At 39.2% G+C, this 22210-nt stretch overlaps 1 protein-coding gene across 1 annotated transcript; it reads left to right on the forward strand.

Annotated features, from left to right (window-relative positions):
- Positions 1-489: 489 nt before the first annotated feature.
- LOC109877075 (gastrula zinc finger protein XlCGF49.1-like) lies at positions 490-12559 on the forward strand. Its single transcript, XM_020469396.2, has 2 exons — positions 490-661; positions 11329-12559. The coding sequence occupies exons 1-2, from the start codon at positions 556-558 to the stop codon at positions 11964-11966; spliced, it is 744 nt and encodes a 247-aa protein (XP_020324985.2). The 5' UTR covers positions 490-555; the 3' UTR covers positions 11967-12559.
- The last annotated feature ends 9651 nt before the right edge of the window (positions 12560-22210 follow it).

Below are 22210 nucleotides of genomic sequence, written 5' to 3' on the forward strand. Positions count from 1 at the left end.
TTGTTAAAGGGTCAATCTGCCATTGGTTCATATATTTTGGGGACTTTTTAGATGATGTATTGAATTCTCCATGTGGTCTACATTAAAGTTCCCCTCATCTAATATAACAGGCTTTTAAAATTCAATACTGGAGCATCATTTCACATTTGCATTATATGCCCAGTTGAGATATATTCCTCGTCTAAGACTCTATGATTTTAAAAGAAAGTTCAATAAGTTCAATATCTGTTTGATGTCCTCGTTCACACAGGAGAGAGACATGACTATGGTGGATCCTCTGGGGAGCCTCAACAACATCCTGATGCTGACGAGGCAGAGAAGAGTCTCTCCAGATCAGAACACCAGATGGTACAGCTTGGTCTGGTCTAGCATACAGCTTGCTCTATTGGGGTCAGGGCTGGGTTTCTGTAAAGCACTTCATGACAACAGTGACATCAGCATCCATAATGATATGTGTCTGTGTCCCCTCTTTATGGTTACCAGGACAACGCTAGCCCTTCCTCCCTCCCGGAGTCCCTGTATCGTGCCTCTCCTGGTAGCACCTTACTGCTGGGTATGAAGAGGTTGTCTGTGCTGCTGGTGGACTGCAGGAAAACAACGGGGCTGAGTGGAACTGTGAGAGGAGGAGAAGAGAAGAAAGGATCAGATTTGACTCATCAAAGTAAGTGCTGTAGTTTAGTTTGAACAAATGAAATAGATCTGGTATCTGTTACCAGGACAACCAGCAGAGTTCTGTTAGTTTTGGGGCGGCAGGTAGCCTGGTTAGAGCGTTGGGCCACTAACCAAAAGGTTGCTAGATCGAATCCCCGAGCAGACAAGGTAAAAATCTGCCGTTCTGCCCCTGAACAAGGCAGTTAACCCACTGTTCCTAGGCCGTCATTGTAAATAAGATTTTGTTCTTAACTGACTTGCCGAGTTAAATAAAGGTTAAATATAAAATAACAATAAAAATAGTTGACATGAAGAAGACTGGTATCTGTTACCAGGACAACCAGCAGAGTTCTGTTTAGTTGACATGAAGAAGACTGGTATCTGTTACCAGGACAACCAGCAGAGTTCTGTTAGTTGACATGAAGAAGACTGGTATCTGTTACCAGGACAACCAGCAGAGTTCTGTTAGTTGACATGAAGAAGACTGGTATCTGTTACCAGGACAACCAGCAGAGTTCTGTTAGTTGACATGAAGAAGACTGGTATCTGTTACCAGGACAACCAGCAGAGTTCTGTTAGTTGACATGAAGAAGACTGGTATCTGTTACCAGGACAACCAGCAGAGTTCTGTTAGTTGACATGAAGAAGACTGGTATCTGTTACCAGGACAACCAGCAGAGTTCTGTTAGTTGACAGGAAGATAGACTGGTGGATATGGATGTTATGAATATCATAACACTGAAAAAGGATTTTGCCAATGAAAAGAGAGAAACCAATTGACCATATAAAACCTTGATGAAAGTTAGCTTTAGAGAGAAACCAATAGACCATATAAAACCTTGATGAAAGTTAGCTTCAGAGAGGAACCAATTGACCATATAAAACCTTGATGAAAGTTAGATTTAGAGAGAAACCAATAGACCATATAAAACCTTGATGAAAGTTAGCTTCAGAGAGAAACCAATAGACCATATAAAACCTTGATGAAAGAGAAAGTTTCAACAGGAGCATGTTTTACAAAATCATTTTCTCAAAACATAATGGATGTTACATTGTCTGTCCCTGTCATCCCCCCTATCTAATGATGAAACATTATGGATGTTACATTGTCTGTCCCTGTCAACCCCCCTATCTAATGATGAAACATTATGGATGTTACATTGTCTGTCCCTGTCAACCCCCCTATCTAATGATGAAACATTATGGATGTTACATTGTCTGTCCCTGTCAACCCCCCTATCTAATGATGAAACATTATGGATGTTACATTGTCTGTCCCTGTCAACCCCCCTATCTAATGATGAAACATTATGGATGTTACATTGTCTGTCCCAGTCATCCCCCCTATCTAATGATGAAACATTATGGATGTTACATTGTCTATCCCAGTCATCCCCCCTATCTAATGATGAAACATTATGGATGTTACATTGTCTGTCCCTGTCAACCCCCCTATCTAATGATGAAACATTATGGATGTTACATTGTCTGTCCCAGTCAACCCCCCCTATCTAATGATGAAACATTATGGATGTTACATTGTCTGTCCCAGTCAACCCCCCCTCTAATGATGAAACATTATGGATGTTACATTGTCTGTCCCTGTCAACCCCCCTATCTAATGATGAAACATTATGGATGTTACATTGTCTGTCCCTGTCAACCCCCCTATCTAATGATGAAACATTATGGATGTTACATTGTCTGTCCCTGTCAACCCCCCTATCTAATGATGAAACATTATGGATGTTACATTGTCTGTCCCTGTCAACCCCCCTATCTAATGATGAAACATTATGGATGTTACATTGTCTGTCCCTGTCAACCCCCCTATCTAATGATGAAACATTATGGATGTTACATTGTCTGTCCCTGTCAACCCCCCTATCTAATGATGAAACATAATGGATGTTACATTGTCTGTCCCTGTCATCCCCCCTATCTAATGATGAAACATTATGGATGTTACATTGTCTGTCCCAGTCATCCCCCCTATCTAATGATGAAACATTATGGATGTTACATTGCCTGTCCCTGTCAACCCCCCTATCTAATGATGAAACATTATGGATGTTACATTGTCTGTCCCTGTCATCCCCCCTATCTAATGATGAAACATTATGGATGTTACATTGCCTGTCCCAGTCAACCCCCCTATCTAATGATGAAACATGATGGATGTTACATTGTCTGTCCCTGTCAACCCCCCTATCTAATGATGAAACATTATGGATGTTACATTGCCTGTCCCTGTCAACCCCCCCTCTAATGATGAAACATAATGGATGTTACATTGTCTGTCCCAGTCAACCCCCCTATCTAATGATGAAACATTATGGATGTTACATTGTCTGTCCCTGTCATCCCCCCTCTCTTTACTAGACTCTAGAACAGGCAAACTAAACTCCAGACACTTCAATGTGGTCTGTACTGCTTCATTAACATCTGATCTACAGAACTTGTTAAAAAAGGCAAATATATATTTTAAACAAGCTCCGTACACCTTTTCTAAAAGCCATGAAATATGATTGAATGAAAAGCATTTTTTTGTGAGACTTGGCCTCTGTCTGTAATGGACAAAATTCATTTCATTTCCTACTTTATCAGGTCAAATGAAGGCTGAACTCCAACATACAGACCTTAACAGAACATGGTTTAATATATATACTATATAGACCTTAAAGAACATGGTTTAATATATATACTATATAGACCTTAAAGAACATGGTTTAATATATATATACTATATAGACCTTAAAGAACATGGTTTAATATATATACTATATAGACCTTATAGACCTTAAAGAACATGGTTTAATATATATACTATATAGACCTTAAAGAACATGGTTTCATTTGGAAATTACTCACTTTATTTGTTCATATGTAACTGACACCGGTGTGCTGCTAACAGTTTAGTTTCCTCGAGTGTCCCTTTCCCCTCAAACTAGTGATTATCTGCTTCTCAACACATGTGACAATGAACCGATTGAAGCAAAAGGTACCTGTTAGTTAGTTCCATCTGTGACGTTTCAAGCTAGCTGTGGAGTGAGCTTACGGCACGTTCTCACCTCGGTTACACATGTTCAGGTTGAATTGACCATAAATGAACGCTGCCCCACCAATTACAGTTGTTGTTTACACAACCAAAAAACAGTCGATTACAAATCTAGATCTGGATCAAGTGGGAATAATTATTTTTGCTAACATTTCGCTCTGTCATTATATGGGTAATAATATAATATATAATAATAATAATATATGGGTACGCAACCTAAAAAATAAAAGCCTTTTGGTCCTAGACTTGGCGCTCCGGTACCGCTTGCCGTGCGGTAGCCTTCCTCTGACACCGCCTGGTACAGAGGTCCTGGGTGCTTGGCCCCAGTGATGCCTCTAGTGCCTTGCGGTTGGAGGCCGAGAAGTACCAGTCAGTGATGCAACCCGTCAGGATGCTCTCGATGGTGCAGCGGTTGAATCTTCTGAGGATGTGAGGACCCATGCCAAATCTTTTCAGTCTTCTGAGGAGGAATAGGCTTTGTCGTGCCCTTTTAACGACTGTCTTAGAGTGTCTGGACCACGATAGGTTGTTGGTAATTGTGGACACCAAGGAAATTGAAGCTCTCAACCTACTCCACCGCAGCCCCGTCAATGAGACTGGGGGTGTGAAAGGTCCTCCTTGTCCTGTAGTCTACAATCATCTCCTTTGTCTTGATCACAATGAGGGAGAGGTTGTTGTCCTGGCTCACACGGCCAGGTCTCTGACCTCCCTATAGCCTGTCTCGTCGTTGTCGGTGATCAGGCCTACCACTGTTGTCATCGGCTAACTTAATGATGGTGTTGGAGTCGTTGCTGGCCATGCAGTCATGAGTGAACAGGGAGTACAGGAGGGGACTGAGCACTTACCCCTTAGGGGCCCCTGTTTTGATGATCAGCTTTGAGGTGGAGGGTTTTTTTCCCCGCTCTGGTTGCACATTTTACATGCTGATAGAAATGGGGGTAAAACGGATTTGAGTTTCCCTGCATTAAAGTCCCCGGCCACTAGGAGCGCCACCTCTGGATGAGTGTTTTCCTGTTCGCTTATGGCCATATTTTTATTGAACCTTAATTCAATTAGGCAAGTCAGTTATGAACAAGTTCTTATTTACAATGACGGCCTACACCGGACGCCGCCCTTATGGGACTCCCAATCATGGCCGGTTGTGACACAGCCTGGATTTGAACCAGGGTGTCTAATGACACCTCTGAGATGCAGTGCCTTAGACCGCTGCGCCACTCGGCAGCCCCCAGATACTCTACCTCAGGTGAGCAAAACCTCGAGACTTCCTTAGATTTCGTGCACCAGCTGTTGTTTACAAATACACATAGACCACCACCCCTTGTCTTACCAGATATACATAGACCACCACCCCTTGTCTTACCAAATATACATAGACCACCACCCCTTGTCTTACCAAATATACATAGACCACCACCCCTTATCTTACCAGATATACATAGACCACCACCCCTTGTCTTACCAGATATACATAGACCACCACCCCTTGTCTTACCAGATATACATAGACCACCACCTCTTGTCCTACCAGATATACATAGACCACCACCCCTTATCTTACCAGATATACATAGACCACCACCCCTTGTCTTACCAGATATACATAGACCACCACCCCTTGTCTTACCAGATATACATAGACCACCACCCCTTGTCTTACCAGATATACATAGACCACCACCCCTTGTCTTACCAGATATACATAGACCACCACCCCTTATCTTACCAGATATACATAGACCACCACCCCTTGTCTTACCAGATATACATAGACCACCACCCCTTGTCTTACCAAATATACATAGACCACCACCCCTTGTCTTACCAGATATACATAGACCACCACCCCTTGTCTTACCAGATATACATAGACCACCACCCCTTATCTTACCAGATATACATAGACCACCACCCCTTGTCTTACCAGATATACATAGACCACCACCCCTTGTCTTACCAGATATACATAGACCACCACCCCTTGTCTTACCAGATATACATAGACCACCACCCCTTGTCTTACCAGATATACATAGACCACCACCCCTTGTCTTACCAGATATACACAGACCACCACCCCTTATCTTACCAGATATACATAGACCACCACCCCTTGTCTTACCAGATATACATAGACCACCACCCCTTGTCTTACCAGATATACATAGACCACCAACCCTTGTCTTACCAGATATACATAGACCACCACCCCTTGTCTTACCAGATATACATAGACCACCACCCCTTGTCTTACCAGAGGACGCTGTTCTATCCTGCCAAAAAAAGCATAAAACCCGCCAGCTGTATGTTGTTCATGTCGTCGTTCAGCCACGACTCTGTGAAACATAAGATATTACCGTTTTTAACGTCCCGTTGGTAGGATATAAGCGATCGTAGTTTGTCTATTTAATTATCAATTGATTGTACGTTGGCTAATAGAACCGATGGTAAAGGTAGATTACCCTCTTGGTGACGAATCCTTACAAGGCACCCGGACCTCCGTCTCTTTCTCCTGCGATTGACGAGAATGAGGGCCTTGTCGGGCGTCTGAAGTTAATCCTTCCCGTCCGACTCATTGAAGAAAAAGTATTTCTCCAGTACAGGGTGAGTAACCGCTGTCCTGATATCTAGAAGCTATTTTCGGTCATAATAGCAGAAATATTATGTATAAAATAAGTTAGAAATACCTAGAAAAAAATATACAAAATCGCATAATTGATTATGGGATCGTAGAATGGCAGCCATCTTCTTCAGCGCCATTCTTCATATGATCTATAACATAATAAAACACAACTCAACCCATATGATCTATTACATCATAAAACACTAACCCATATGATCTATTACATAATAAAACACTTTTCAACCCATACGATCTATTACATAATAAAAGTCTAATAAAACGTCTACAAATAGGATGATGTCATTGAGAATTCATGACGTGAATGAACAAGCCGTTTCATACTTTGTAATATGGCTGATATATATATATATATACTGATATTTATATATACTGATATATATATATACTGATATATATATACTGATATATATATATATATATATATATATATATACTGATATATATATATACTGATATATATAGACTGATATATACTGATATATATATATATATATATATATATATACTGATATATATATATATATACTGATATATATATACTGATATATGTATATATATATACTGATATACTGATATATATATATATATATATATACTGATATATATATATATATACTGATATTTATATATACTGATATTTATATATACTGATATATATATATACTGATATTTATATATACTGATATATATATATATATATATATATATATATATACTGATATATATATACTGATATATATATATATATACTGATATATATAGACTGATATATACACTGATATATATAGACTGATATATACTGATATATATATATATATACTGATATATATATATATACTGATATATATATATATATATACTGATATATATAAATACTGATATATATATATATCAGTATATATATATATATATATATATCAGTATATATATAAATATATCAGTATATATATATATATATACTGATATATATATATACTGATATATATATATATATATATATACTGATATATATATATATACTGATATATATATATATATACTGATATATATATATATATATATACTGATATATATATATATATATATACTGATATAAATATATATATATATGATATATATATATATATACTGATATATATATACTGATATATATATATATATATATATACTGATATATATAGACTGATATATACTGATATATATACTGATATATATATATATATACTGATATATATATATATATATCAGTATATATATATATCAGTATATATCAGTCTATATATATCAGTATATATATATTTATATCAGTATATATATATATATATCAGTATATATCAGTCTATATATATCAGTCTGATATATACTGATATATTTATATACTGATATAAATATATATATACTGATATATATATATATAGACTGATGTATATATATATATATATATATATAGACTGATATATGTATAGACTGATATATAGACTGATATATATAGACTGATATATATATATATATATATACTGATATATATATACTGATATTTATAGACTTATATATATATATATACTGAAAAAAAAATATATATATACTGATATATACTGATATATATATAGACTGATATATATATACTGATATATATACTTATATATAGACTGATATATAGACTGATATATATATATATATACTGATATGTATATATATACTATATATGTAGACTTATATATATATATATGATCTGCGTGAGGCCCGTTAGACGTACTGGCAATTTCTCTAAAACGACGTTGGAAGGCAGCTTATGGTTGAGGAATTTACAGGACCAGTGAAAAGTTTGGACACATCAACTCATTCCAGGTGTTTTTCTTTATTTTGACTATGTTCTACAGTTTTCTACATTGTAGAATAATAGTGAAGACATCAACTATGAAATAACACATAAGGAATCATGAAGTAACCAAAAAAGTGTTAAACAAATCAAAGTATATTTGAGATTCTTCAAAGTAACCACCCTTTGTCTTGATGACAGACTTGCACACTCATGGCATTCTCTCAACCAGCTTCATGAGGTAGTCACCTGGAATGCATTTAAAGTAACAGGTGTTGTTAAAATAATTTATTTCCTTTTTGTGTTTGAACCAATCAGTTGTGTTGTGACAAGGTAGGGGGTATACAGAAGATAGCCCTATTGGGTAAAAGACGAAGTCCATATTATGTCAAGAGCAGCTCAAATAAGCAAAGAGAAACAGCAGTCCATCATTACTTTAAGGACCACCACAAGAATGGAAGATCCAGAGTTACTTCTGATGCAAAAGTTCATTAGAGTTACCAGCCTTAGAAATTGCAGCCCAAATAAATGCTCCACAAAGTTCAAGTAACAGACACATCTCAACATCATCGGTTCAGAGGAGACTGCGTGAATCAAGCCTTCATGGTCGAATTGCTGCAAGGAAACCACTACTAAAGGACACCAATAAGAAGAAGAGACTTGCTTGGGCCAAGAAACACGAGCAATGGACATTAGACCGGTGGATATCTGTCCTTGGGTCTGATGAGTCCAAATTTGAGATTTTTGGTTCCGAGCGTCATGTCTTGTGAGACGAGGAGTAGATGAACAGATTATCTCCGCATGTGTGGTAAAATATCTAGTCCATATTATGGCAAGAACAGCTCAAATAAGCAAAGAGAAACCACATTCCATCATTACGTGAAGACATGAAGGTCAGTTAATCCGGAAAATGTCAAGTTCTTTCAAGTGCAGTCGCATAAAACATCAAGCGCTATGATGAAACTTGCTCTCATTACTTTAAGGACCACCACAGGAAAGGAAGACCCAGAGTTACTTCTGCTGCAGAGGATAACATCATTAGAGTTACCAGCCTCAGAAATTGCAGCCCAAATAAATTCTTCACAGAGTTCAATTAAGAGACGCATCTCAACATCAACTGTTCAGAGGAGACTGCATGAATCAGTCCTTCACGGGTGAATTGCTGCAAAGAAACCACTGCTAAAGGACACCAATAAGACGAGACTTGCTTGGGCCAAGAAACACGAACAATGGACATTAGACCGGTGGATATCTGTCCTTTTGGTCTGATCAGTCCAAATTCGCAATCTTTGGTTTCAAACGCGGAGTAGGTGAATGGATGATCTCCGTATGTGTGATGGTGTGCGGGTGCTTCGCTGTTGACTCTGTCAGTGATTGATTTAGAAGGCACACTTAACCAGGTTGGCTACCACAGGATTCTGCAGCGATATGCCATCCAATCAGGTTTGGGCTTAGTGGGACTTTCATTTGTTTTTCAACAGGACTATGACACAAAACACCTCCAGGCTGTGTAAGGTCTATTTGACCAAGAAGGAGAGTGATGGAGTGCTGCATCAGATAACCTGGCCTCCACAATCCCCGACCTCAACTAAATTGAGATGGTTTGGGATGGAGTCGGAAGGAATAGTAGCCAACATGTTCTCAGCATATGTGTGAACTCCTTCAAGACTGGTTGGAAAAGCATTCCATGTGAAGCTGGTTGAGAGAATGCCAAACGTGTGCAAAGTTGTCATCAAGGCGAAGGGGGGAGGCTACTTTTGAAGAATTTAATATATATTTTGATTTGTTAAACACTTTCGGTTACTACCTGATTCCTTTATTCATAGTTTTGATGTCTTTACAATGTAAAAGTTTGTAAAAATAAAGAAAAACCCTTGAATGAGTAGGTGAGTCCAACCTTTTGACTGGTACTGTACATTAAATTCCCTGACAACAGCTCCAGTGGACATTCCTGCAGTCAGCATGCCAATTGCCCGCTCCCTCAGAGATCTGTGGCATTGTTGTGTGACCAAACTGCACATTTTCGAGTGGCCTTTTATTGTCCCCAGCACAAGGTGCACTTGTGTAATGATCATGCTGTTTAATCAGCTTCTTGATATGCCACACCTGTCAGGTGGATGGATTATCTTGGCAAAGAATACATGTTCAGTAACAGGGATGTAAAATTTGTGTACAATTTTTGAGAGAAATACGTTTTTCGTACATATGGAAAAATTCTGCAATCTTTTATTTCAGCTCATGAAACATGGGACCAACACTTTACATGTTGCGTTTATATTTTTTGTTCAGTGTAGTTTCTATCAGTTTTAGGAACATATGATGATGTCATAGTGAATTAATGTGAATGAACAAGCCCTTCCAGACTTTATAATATGGCTGTATATAAACTTACTATATATAGTTACTATCAGTTTTTAGGAAACATCTACCCAAAATGTTTCACCTTCTTATTTTTCACTTTACCCAAAATATGACATCAGCGCTCGTCAAAATGTTGAAAATCTGAACGTCTAAATAAGAAAACAGCAGGTGTCGAACCCTTTCAACAACGGGGAGATTTTACTGATGTGCTTTGTGTCAAAGCACATGTGCTTTTGCCTCCAATGTAAAAACAAAACAAAAAATTACTTCTCTACTTATTTAATGTTTAAGGAAGTGTGTAGGTCACATTCTGTATCATACAGCTATGAATGTTATATATTTAGAACCACCTGCTGATTGGAATCTAGCGATGTCTGTGTCTTCAGTGTCCTAGAACTGTTTAGTTAACTGAAGGTTGTATATTTAGAACCACCTGCTCGGTTGGAATCCAGTGATGTCTGTGTCTTCAGTGTCCTAGAACTGTTTAGTTAACTGAAGGTTGTATATTTAGAACCACCTGCTCGGTTGGAATCCAGTGATGTCTGTGTCATAGAACTGTTTTGTGTTCTGACTTGTAAAACATGTCTTCGGTGTCCTGGAACTGTTTAGTTTTTTGTGATCTGACTTTTATAAAATATTATTAGTAATTACCAGGAAGCTAAATCACACCAAGATTGTTGAAATTGGCCTCAGATTATTGAGGGATCTGATTAGGATTTTACCCTCGTAGCAAGGCTGTTTTGTCATGTGGAGGTTTTGTTCAGGTCTCTATTTAAGTGAACACTCTGTCTTTGGCAGGAGAAAGACCAGACTCAGAGGAACCAGAGAGAGTGAAGTCCAAACCAGCAAGACACCACCTCTGCTCCCAGTGTGGAAAGAGTTTTAACCAGAAAGAGCACCTGAAAAAACATGAGAGAATACACACGGGGGAGAAGCCTTACCACTGCTCCCAGTGTGGAAAGAGTTTTACCCAGAAAAGCAACCTGAAAAAACATGAGAGCATACACACAGGGGAGAAGCCTTTCAAATGCTCCCAGTGTGGAAAGAGTTCTGCTCACTTATGTAAACTGAAAACACATCAGAGAATACACACGGGGGAGAAGCCTTACCACTGTTCCCAGTGTGGAAAGAGTTTTGCCCACTTATGTAACCTGAAATCGCATGAGAGATTACACACAGGCGAGAAGCCTTACCCCTGCTCCCAGTGTGGAAAGCGTTTTACCCACTCATGTAACCTGAAAACACATGAGATATTACACACAGGGGAGAAGCCGTACCCCTGCTCCCAGTGTGGAAAGCGTTTTGCCCACTTATGTAAACTGAAAATACATCAAAGAATACACACAGGCGAGAAGCCTTACCACTGCTCCCAGTGTGGAAGGAGTTTTACCCACTTATGTAACCTGAAAAGACATGAAAGATTACACACAGTCTGAACAGTAGAACATAGATGTAGGCTGAACATTTTTTGAGAAAAAAGTCCTTGGTCCTAGGGGGAAGATCAGCTTTAATATTGAACTTAGATTGTAGCTTCCATCAATGTAATTGTCTACTTCATTTCTAATCCCCCATATATGTTTTTGTGTATATATATAATATGTGTGTGTATGTAAATACTGAACAAAAATATGAACACAAAATGTAACAATTTCAAATATTTTTACTGAGTTCAAAGTTCATATTAAGGAAATCAGTCAATCTAAATAAATTCATTAGAGGCCGAATCTATGTTTTTCACATGACTGGTAATACAGATATGCATCTGTTGGTCACAGATACCTTGAAGAAATGGTTGGGGCACGATCAGAAAACCAGTCAGTATCTGATGTGACCACCATTTGCCTATAGTTGATTGTGGCCTGTGGAATGTTGTCCCACTCCTGGGTAAAATGATCTGTTTAAGAGTCATTAGTAAAGGGCACATCGTTAAAGACTACAATTATATTTTTGTTGCGTGTTCTATATCCTGTCAATCATAAACAGAAAACATGTGTACATAAACACGTGTGCAAGGGCCCCTTTAGGTTCACAACCTCTTGACCATTGTGGTGGAATTATTGTAATCAACATTTCTTCAAAACAAGTCAACTTTATTATTTAATTACTGCAGTAATGGAGCTGGAGGTGATCACTGAGAACTCAACCATCTGGTTTGAGCCACAGTGTTTTATATCACCCCTGGAGGTGATCACTGAGAACTCAACCATCTGGTTTGAGCCACAGTGTTTTATATCACCCCTGGAGGTGATCACTGAGAACTCAACCATCTGGTTTGAGCCACAGTGTTTTATATCACCCCTGGAGGTGATCACTGAGAACTCAACCATCTGGTTTGAGCCACAGTGTTTTATATCACCCCTGGAGGTGATCACTGAGAACTCAACCATCTGGTTTGAGCCACAGTGTTTTATATCACCCCTGGAGTTGATCACTGAGAACTCAACCATCTGGTTTGAGCCACAGTGTTTTATATCACCCCTGGAGTTGATCACTGAGAACTCAACCATCTGGTTTGAGCCACAGTGTTTTATATCACCCCTGGAGGTGATCACTGAGAACTCAACCATCTGGTTTGAGCCACAGTGTTTTATATCACCCCTGGAGGTGATCACTGAGAACTCAACCATCTGGTTTGAGCCACAGCGTTTTATATCACCCCTGGAGTTGATCACTGAGAACTCAACGATCTGGTTTGAGCCACAGCGTTTTATAGCAAAGTCCATCCTCCTTCAGTCTACATGACAAACACCAGATGTATGGGATGGGTCACAAGGTTAAGACTAGTATGAAAGATACTTAGAATTCACAGCAGACAGTATCTGTTGTAACAACTGCCCCCCCAACTGCCATCTCCCCCTGGTACCCCAGTATAGAAGCATTAACTCATGGTCTGGAATGCGGTATCACCCAAAGACATTGTAGATCTTCTAGAGGTCCATCCGCAGTAGAACACACACCGATTTAACAACCCCTCTATTCTGTTGCATGAATCAACCATTTGATGCAATAACAGCATTATAACATAATCTAGTCATTTCCACCGTACCATTACATCTGGATCGCTGAGAACTCTTTTTAAAAGGGTAAAAATCTATCTGTTTAGGTCTTCGGTAAAGGGAACATCTTAAAGATTACAAATGACCCTTTCAAGGACTGAGACATCCCCTGGACACTCTTTATTTCAAACATATTTTACTTCAAACACATTTCTTTAAGCTCAACAAGGTTACGACACGCCACATCAATGACCAGGACATTACTTTTTTTTAAACTTCAAACACATTTCTTTAATAAGCTCAACAAGGTTACGACACGCCGCATCAATGACCAGGACATTACTTTTTTATTTCAAACACATTTCTTTAAGCTCAACAAGGTTACGACACGCCACATCAATGACCAGGACATTACTTTTTTTTAAACTTCAAACACATTTCTTTAATAAGCTCAACAAGGTTACGACACGCCGCATCAATGACCAGGACATTACTTTTTTATTTCAAACACATTTCTTTAAGCTCAACAAGGTTACGACACGCCACATCAATGACCAGGACATTACTTTTTTTTTTTTTTCAAACACATTTCTTTAAGCTCAACAAGGTTACGACACGCCACATCAATGACCAGGACATCACTTTTTTTTTAAACTTCAAACACATTTCTTTAATAAGCTCAACAAGGTTACGACACGCCACATCAATGACCAGGACATCACTTTAATTATTTATTTTTTTCCCGCTTCAAACGTGTTTTACTACAAAGAAACAGCTGCACTATAAAGTCACAATCACACACTAAACATGGTGAGAACATCCGGAGATGATGTCATTAACAGGCCAACGAGAGGACAACCAAAGGACATAGAAATCACTTTCAGACAGCAACGTCTACCATATTCTCTTCCACAAACAAAAAAACCCACTTGGACAAAAAAACTGGTTGACTCAACGTTGTTTCCACATCATTTCAACCCAAACAATCTTATGTGATGACTTTCACAAAAAGTCATCAATTTAAGGGTATTTGTGTCTTTGTGTGTGTGTGTCTTTGTGTGTATGTCTTTGTGTGTGTGCATGAGTTGGGTGTTGCTCATTCCACTCAGAGATTAACTTAAATTGTGTAGATCAGTGATAATACTGACAGCTAGGTACAGCCAGGTACAGCTAGGTACAGCCAAGACCCCATTTTTGATTGGCAGTTTTTCTAATTTAATTTTAGGTTGCTTGTTGTACCAAATAAATATTGACATTGCTCTGTGAACTGTTTTAAAGAACTTCTCAGTGATATGATGGGAGATCATCTGCAAAGGACATAACAGCCGGGGGAAGTACATTCATTTTAATTACCGCAATACATCTAACCAATAAAGTCTCAACGATGATCACCCAATCAGATCCTCCATCTATTGACTACTTCTCTTTCTACTGAATAGACTGTTAATCAGATCCTCCATCTATTGACTACTTCTCTTTCTACTGAATAGACTGTTAATCAGATCCTCCATCTATTGACTACATCTCTTTCTACTGAATAGACTGTTAATCAGATCCTCCATCTATTGACTACTTCTCTTTCTACTGAATAGACTGTTAATCAGATCCTCCATCTATTGACTACTTCTCTTTCTACTGAATAGACTGTTAATCAGATCCTCCATCTATTGACTACTTCTCTTTCTACTGAATAGACTGTTAATCAGATCCTCCATCTATTGACTACTTCTCTTTCTACTGAATAGACTGTTAATCAGATCCTCCATCTATTGACTACTTCTCTTTCTAGTGAATAGACTGTTAATCAGATCCTCCATCTATTGACTACTTCTCTTTCTAGTGAATAGACTGTTAATCAGATCCTCCATCTATTGACTACTTCTCTTTCTACTGAATAGACTGTTAATCAGATCCTCCATCTATTGACTACATCTCTTTCTACTGAATAGACTGTTAATCAGATCCTCCATCTATTGACATCTCTTTCTACTGAATAGACTGTTAATCAGATCCTCCATCTATTGACTACTTCTCTTTCTACTGAATAGACTGTTAATCAGATCCTCCATCTATTGACTACTTCTCTTTCTACTGAATAGACTGTTAATCAGATCCTCCATCTATTGACTACTTCTCTTTCTATAGACACCCTTAATATAGACACCCTTAATATAGACAACATTAATATAGACACCCTTAATATAGACAACATTAATATAGACACCCTTAATATAGACACCCTTAATATAGACACCCTTAATATAGACACCCTTAATATAGACACCCTTAATATAGACACCCTTAATATAGACACCCTTATTATAGACACCCTTAATATAGACACCCTTAATATAGACACCCTTAATATAGACAACATTAATATGTGTGTCCAGGGCTGAACTCAGACCCTTTGGGGGGCATGTGGTCAACAACAAACACCCTTAATAGAGACAACATTAATATAGACACCCTTAATATAGACAACATTATAGACAACATTAATATAGACACCCTTAATATAGACACCCTTAATATAGACAACATTAATATGTGTGTAAATCTTGTCCAGGGCTGAACTCTGACCCTTTGGGGGGCATGTGGTCAACAACAAACATCATTAATATAGACAACATTAATATGTGTGTAACTCTTGTCCAGGGCTGAACTCTGACCCTTTGGGGGGCATGTGGTCAACAACAAACATAATTAATATAGACAACATTAATATGTGTGTAACTCTTGTCCAGGGCTGAACTCTGACCCTTTGGGGGGCATGTGGTCAACAACAAACATCATTAATATAGACAACATTAATATGTGTGTAACTCTTGTCCAGGGCTGAACTCTGACCCTTTGGGGGGCATGTGGTCAACAACAAACATCATTAATATAGACAACATTAATATGTGTGTAACTCTTGTCCAGGGCTGAACTCTGACCCTTTGGGGGGCATGTGGTCAACAACAAACATCATTAATATAGACAACATTAATATGTGTGTAACTCTTGTCCAGGGCTGAACTCTGACCCTTTGGGGGGCATGTGGTCAACAACAAACATCATTAATATAGACAACATTAATATGTGTGTAACTCTTGTCCAGGGCTGAACTCTGACCCTTTGGGGGGCATGTGGTCAACAACAAACATCATTAATATAGACAACATTAATATGTGTGTAACTCTTGTCCAGGGCTGAACTCTGACCCTTTGGGGGGCATGTGGTCAACAACAAACATCATTAATATAGACAACATTAATATGTGTGTAACTCTTGTCCAGGGCTGAACTCTGACCCTTTGGGGGGCATGTGGTCAACAACAAACATCATTAATATAGACAACATTAATATGTGTGTAACTCTTGTCCAGGGCTGAACTCTGACCCTTTGGGGGGCATGTGGTCAACAACAAACATCATTAATATAGACAACATTAATATGTGTGTAACTCTTGTCCAGGGCTGAACTCTGACCCTTTGGGGGGCATGTGGTCAACAACAAACATCATTAATATAGACAACATTAATATGTGTGTAACTCTTGTCCAGGGCTGAACTCTGACCCTTTGGGGGGCATGTGGTCAACAACAAACATCATTAATATAGACAACATTAATATGTGTGTAACTCTTGTCCAGGGCTGAACTCTGACCCTTTGGGGGGCATGTGGTCAACAACAAACATCATTAATATAGACAACATTAATATGTGTGTAACTCTTGTCCAGGGCTGAACTCTGACCCTTTGGGGGGCATGTGGTCAACAACAAACATCATTAATATAGACAACATTAATATGTGTGTAACTCTTGTCCAGGGCTGAACTCTGACCCTTTGGGGGGCATGTGGTCAACAACAAACATCATTAATATAGACAACATTAATATGTGTGTAACTCTTGTCCAGGGCTGAACTCTGACCCTTTGGGGGGCATGTGGTCAACAACAAACATCATTAATATAGACAACATTAATATGTGTGTAACTCTTGTCCAGGGCTGAACTCTGACCCTTTGGGGGGCATGTGGTCAACAACAAACATCATTAATATAGACAACATTAATATGTGTGTAACTCTTGTCCAGGGCTGAACTCTGACCCTTTGGGGGGCATGTGGTCAACAACAAACATCATTAATATAGACAACATTAATATGTGTGTAACTCTTGTCCAGGGCTGAACTCTGACCCTTTGGGGGGCATGTGGTCAACAACAAACATCATTAATATAGACAACATTAATATGTGTGTAACTCTTGTCCAGGGCTGAACTCTGACCCTTTGGGGGGCATGTGGTCAACAACAAACATCATTAATATAGACAACATTAATATGTGTGTAACTCTTGTCCAGGGCTGAACTCTGACCCTTTGGGGGGCATGTGGTCAACAACAAACATCATTAATATAGACAACATTAATATGTGTGTAACTCTTGTCCAGGGCTGAACTCTGACCCTTTGGGGGGCATGTGGTCAACAACAAACATCATTAATATAGACAACATTAATATGTGTGTAACTCTTGTCCAGGGCTGAACTCTGACCCTTTGGGGGGCATGTGGTCAACAACAAACATCATTAATATAGACAACATTAATATGTGTGTAACTCTTGTCCAGGGCTGAACTCTGACCCTTTGGGGGGCATGTGGTCAACAACAAACATCATTAATATAGACAACATTAATATGTGTGTAACTCTTGTCCAGGGCTGAACTCTGACCCTTTGGGGGGCATGTGGTCAACAACAAACATCATTAATATAGACAACATTAATATGTGTGTAACTCTTGTCCAGGGCTGAACTCTGACCCTTTGGGGGGCATGTGGTCAACAACAAACATCATTAATATAGACAACATTAATATGTGTGTAACTCTTGTCCAGGGCTGAACTCTGACCCTTTGGGGGGCATGTGGTCAACAACAAACATCATTAATATAGACAACATTAATATGTGTGTAACTCTTGTCCAGGGCTGAACTCTGACCCTTTGGGGGGCATGTGGTCAACAACAAACATCATTAATATAGACAACATTAATATGTGTGTAACTCTTGTCCAGGGCTGAACTCTGACCCTTTGGGGGGCATGTGGTCAACAACAAACATCATTAATATAGACAACATTAATATGTGTGTAACTCTTGTCCAGGGCTGAACTCTGACCCTTTGGGGGGCATGTGGTCAACAACAAACATCATTAATATAGACAACATTAATATGTGTGTAACTCTTGTCCAGGGCTGAACTCTGACCCTTTGGGGGGCATGTGGTCAACAACAAACATCATTAATATAGACAACATTAATATGTGTGTAACTCTTGTCCAGGGCTGAACTCTGACCCTTTGGGGGGCATGTGGTCAACAACAAACATCATTAATATAGACAACATTAATATGTGTGTAACTCTTGTCCAGGGCTGAACTCTGACCCTTTGGGGGGCATGTGGTCAACAACAAACATCATTAATATAGACAACATTAATATGTGTGTAACTCTTGTCCAGGGCTGAACTCTGACCCTTTGGGGGGCATGTGGTCAACAACAAACATCATTAATATAGACAACATTAATATGTGTGTAACTCTTGTCCAGGGCTGAACTCTGACCCTTTGGGGGGCATGTGGTCAACAACAAACATCATTAATATAGACAACATTAATATGTGTGTAACTCTTGTCCAGGGCTGAACTCTGACCCTTTGGGGGGCATGTGGTCAACAACAAACATCATTAATATAGACAACATTAATATGTGTGTAACTCTTGTCCAGGGCTGAACTCTGACCCTTTGGGGGGCATGTGGTCAACAACAAACATCATTAATATAGACAACATTAATATGTGTGTAACTCTTGTCCAGGGCTGAACTCTGACCCTTTGGGGGGCATGTGGTCAACAACAAACATCATTAATATAGACAACATTAATATGTGTGTAACTCTTGTCCAGGGCTGAACTCTGACCCTTTGGGGGGCATGTGGTCAACAACAAACATCATTAATATAGACAACATTAATATGTGTGTAACTCTTGTCCAGGGCTGAACTCTGACCCTTTGGGGGGCATGTGGTCAACAACAAACATCATTAATATAGACAACATTAATATGTGTGTAACTCTTGTCCAGGGCTGAACTCTGACCCTTTGGGGGGCATGTGGTCAACAACAAACATCATTAATATAGACAACATTAATATGTGTGTAACTCTTGTCCAGGGCTGAACTCTGACCCTTTGGGGGGCATGTGGTCAACAACAAACATCATTAATATAGACAACATTAATATGTGTGTAACTCTTGTCCAGGGCTGAACTCTGACCCTTTGGGGGGCATGTGGTCAACAACAAACATCATTAATATAGACAACATTAATATGTGTGTAACTCTTGTCCAGGGCTGAACTCTGACCCTTTGGGGGGCATGTGGTCAACAACAAACATCATTAATATAGACAACATTAATATGTGTGTAACTCTTGTCCAGGGCTGAACTCTGACCCTTTGGGGGGCATGTGGTCAACAACAAACATCATTAATATAGACAACATTAATATGTGTGTAACTCTTGTCCAGGGCTGAACTCTGACCCTTTGGGGGGCATGTGGTCAACAACAAACATCATTAATATAGACAACATTACTATGTGTGTAACTCTTGTCCAGGGCTGAACTCTGACCCTTTGGGGGGCATGTGGTCAACAACAAACATCATTAATATAGACAACATTAATATGTGTGTAACTCTTGTCCAGGGCTGAACTCTGACCCTTTGGGGGGCATGTGGTCAACAACAAACATCATTAATATAGACAACATTAATATGTGTGTAACTCTTGTCCAGGGCTGAACTCTGACCCTTTGGGGGGCATGTGGTCAACAACAAACATCATTAATATAGACAACATTAATATGTGTGTAACTCTTGTCCAGGGCTGAACTCTGACCCTTTGGGGGGCATGTGGTCAACAACAAACATCATTAATATAGACAACATTAATATGTGTGTAACTCTTGTCCAGGGCTGAACTCTGACCCTTTGGGGGGCATGTGGTCAACAACAAACATCATTAATATAGACAACATTAATATGTGTGTAACTCTTGTCCAGGGCTGAACTCTGACCCTTTGGGGGGCATGTGGTCAACAACAAACATCATTAATATAGACAACATTAATATGTGTGTAACTCTTGTCCAGGGCTGAACTCTGACCCTTTGGGGGGCATGTGGTCAACAACAAACATCATTAATATAGACAACATTAATATGTGTGTAACTCTTGTCCAGGGCTGAACTCTGACCCTTTGGGGGGCATGTGGTCAACAACAAAAAGCTCCAATGTTGAGTAAAGTATTTTGACTATTTCAACTGGAATAAATGCTGCACTTGGTAACAATGACCAACACAATTGCAGTTCAAATAGAATACTATAGCCTACCATGACCATAAATGCAGATACCCTGCCTAAAACCACAAAGTGCCCTGCAGATACCCTGCCTAAAACCACAAAGTGCCCTGCAGATACCCTGCCTAAAACCACAAAGTGCCCTGCAGATACCCTGCCTAAAACCACAAAGTGCCCTGCAGATACCCTGCCTAAAACCACAAAGTGCCCTGCAGATACCCTGCCTAAAACCACAAAGTGCCCTGCAGATACCCTGCCTAAAACCACAAAGTGCCCTGCAGATACCCTGCCTAAAACCACAAAGTGCCCTGCAGATACCCTGCCTAAAACCACAAAGTGCCCTGCAGATACCCTGCCTAAAACCACAAAGTGCCCTGCAGATACCCTGCCTAAAACCACAAAGTGCCCTGCAGATACCCTGCCTAAAACCACAAAGTGCCCTGCAGATACCCTGCCTAAAACCACAAAGTGCCCTGCAGATAGATAGATAGAAATAGAATACTATAGCCTACCATGATTATATCCATGTGTTGCCGCTATCATGTATCCTACCATGACTATATCCAACCCAACTCCATGTGTTGCCACTATCATGCATCCTACCATGACTATATCCAACCCAACTCCATGTGTTGCCACTATCATGCATCCTACCATGACTATATGCCTCATTGCCTGTATCCGCTACGGAGCCGCAGTCAAACGCAATCAAACGAACACCCATCATCACTGTCAAACGCTCCCTAAAACACTTCTGTGAGCAGGCCTTTCTAATCGACCTGGCACGGGTATCCTGGAAGGACATTGACCTCATCCCGTCAGTTGAGGATGCCTGGTCATTCATTAAAAGTAACTTCCTCACCATTTTAGATAAGCATGCTCCGTTCAAAAAATGCAGAACTAAGAACAGATACAGCCCTTGGTTCACTCCAGACCTGACTGCAGACCTGACTGCCTCCATCTATTGACTACTTCTCTTTCTACTGAATAGACTGTTAATCAGATCCTCCTCCATCTAGTGACTACTTCTCTGCATGATTTATGTAAGATGACATCCAACAGTTCCCTATAGACACCCTTAATATAGACACCCTTAATATAGACACCCTTAATATAGACACCCTTAATATAGACACCCTTAATATAGACACCCTTAATATAGACACCCTTAATATAGACACCTTAATATAGACACCCTTATTATAGACACCCTTAATATAGACAACATTAATATAGACACCCTTAATATAGACACCCTTCTATATACTTCCGGCCCGTCC

The sequence above is a fragment of the Oncorhynchus kisutch genome, unplaced genomic scaffold, assembly GCF_002021735.2.
Source record: "Oncorhynchus kisutch isolate 150728-3 unplaced genomic scaffold, Okis_V2 scaffold867, whole genome shotgun sequence".
Lineage (NCBI taxonomy): Eukaryota > Metazoa > Chordata > Actinopteri > Salmoniformes > Salmonidae > Oncorhynchus > Oncorhynchus kisutch.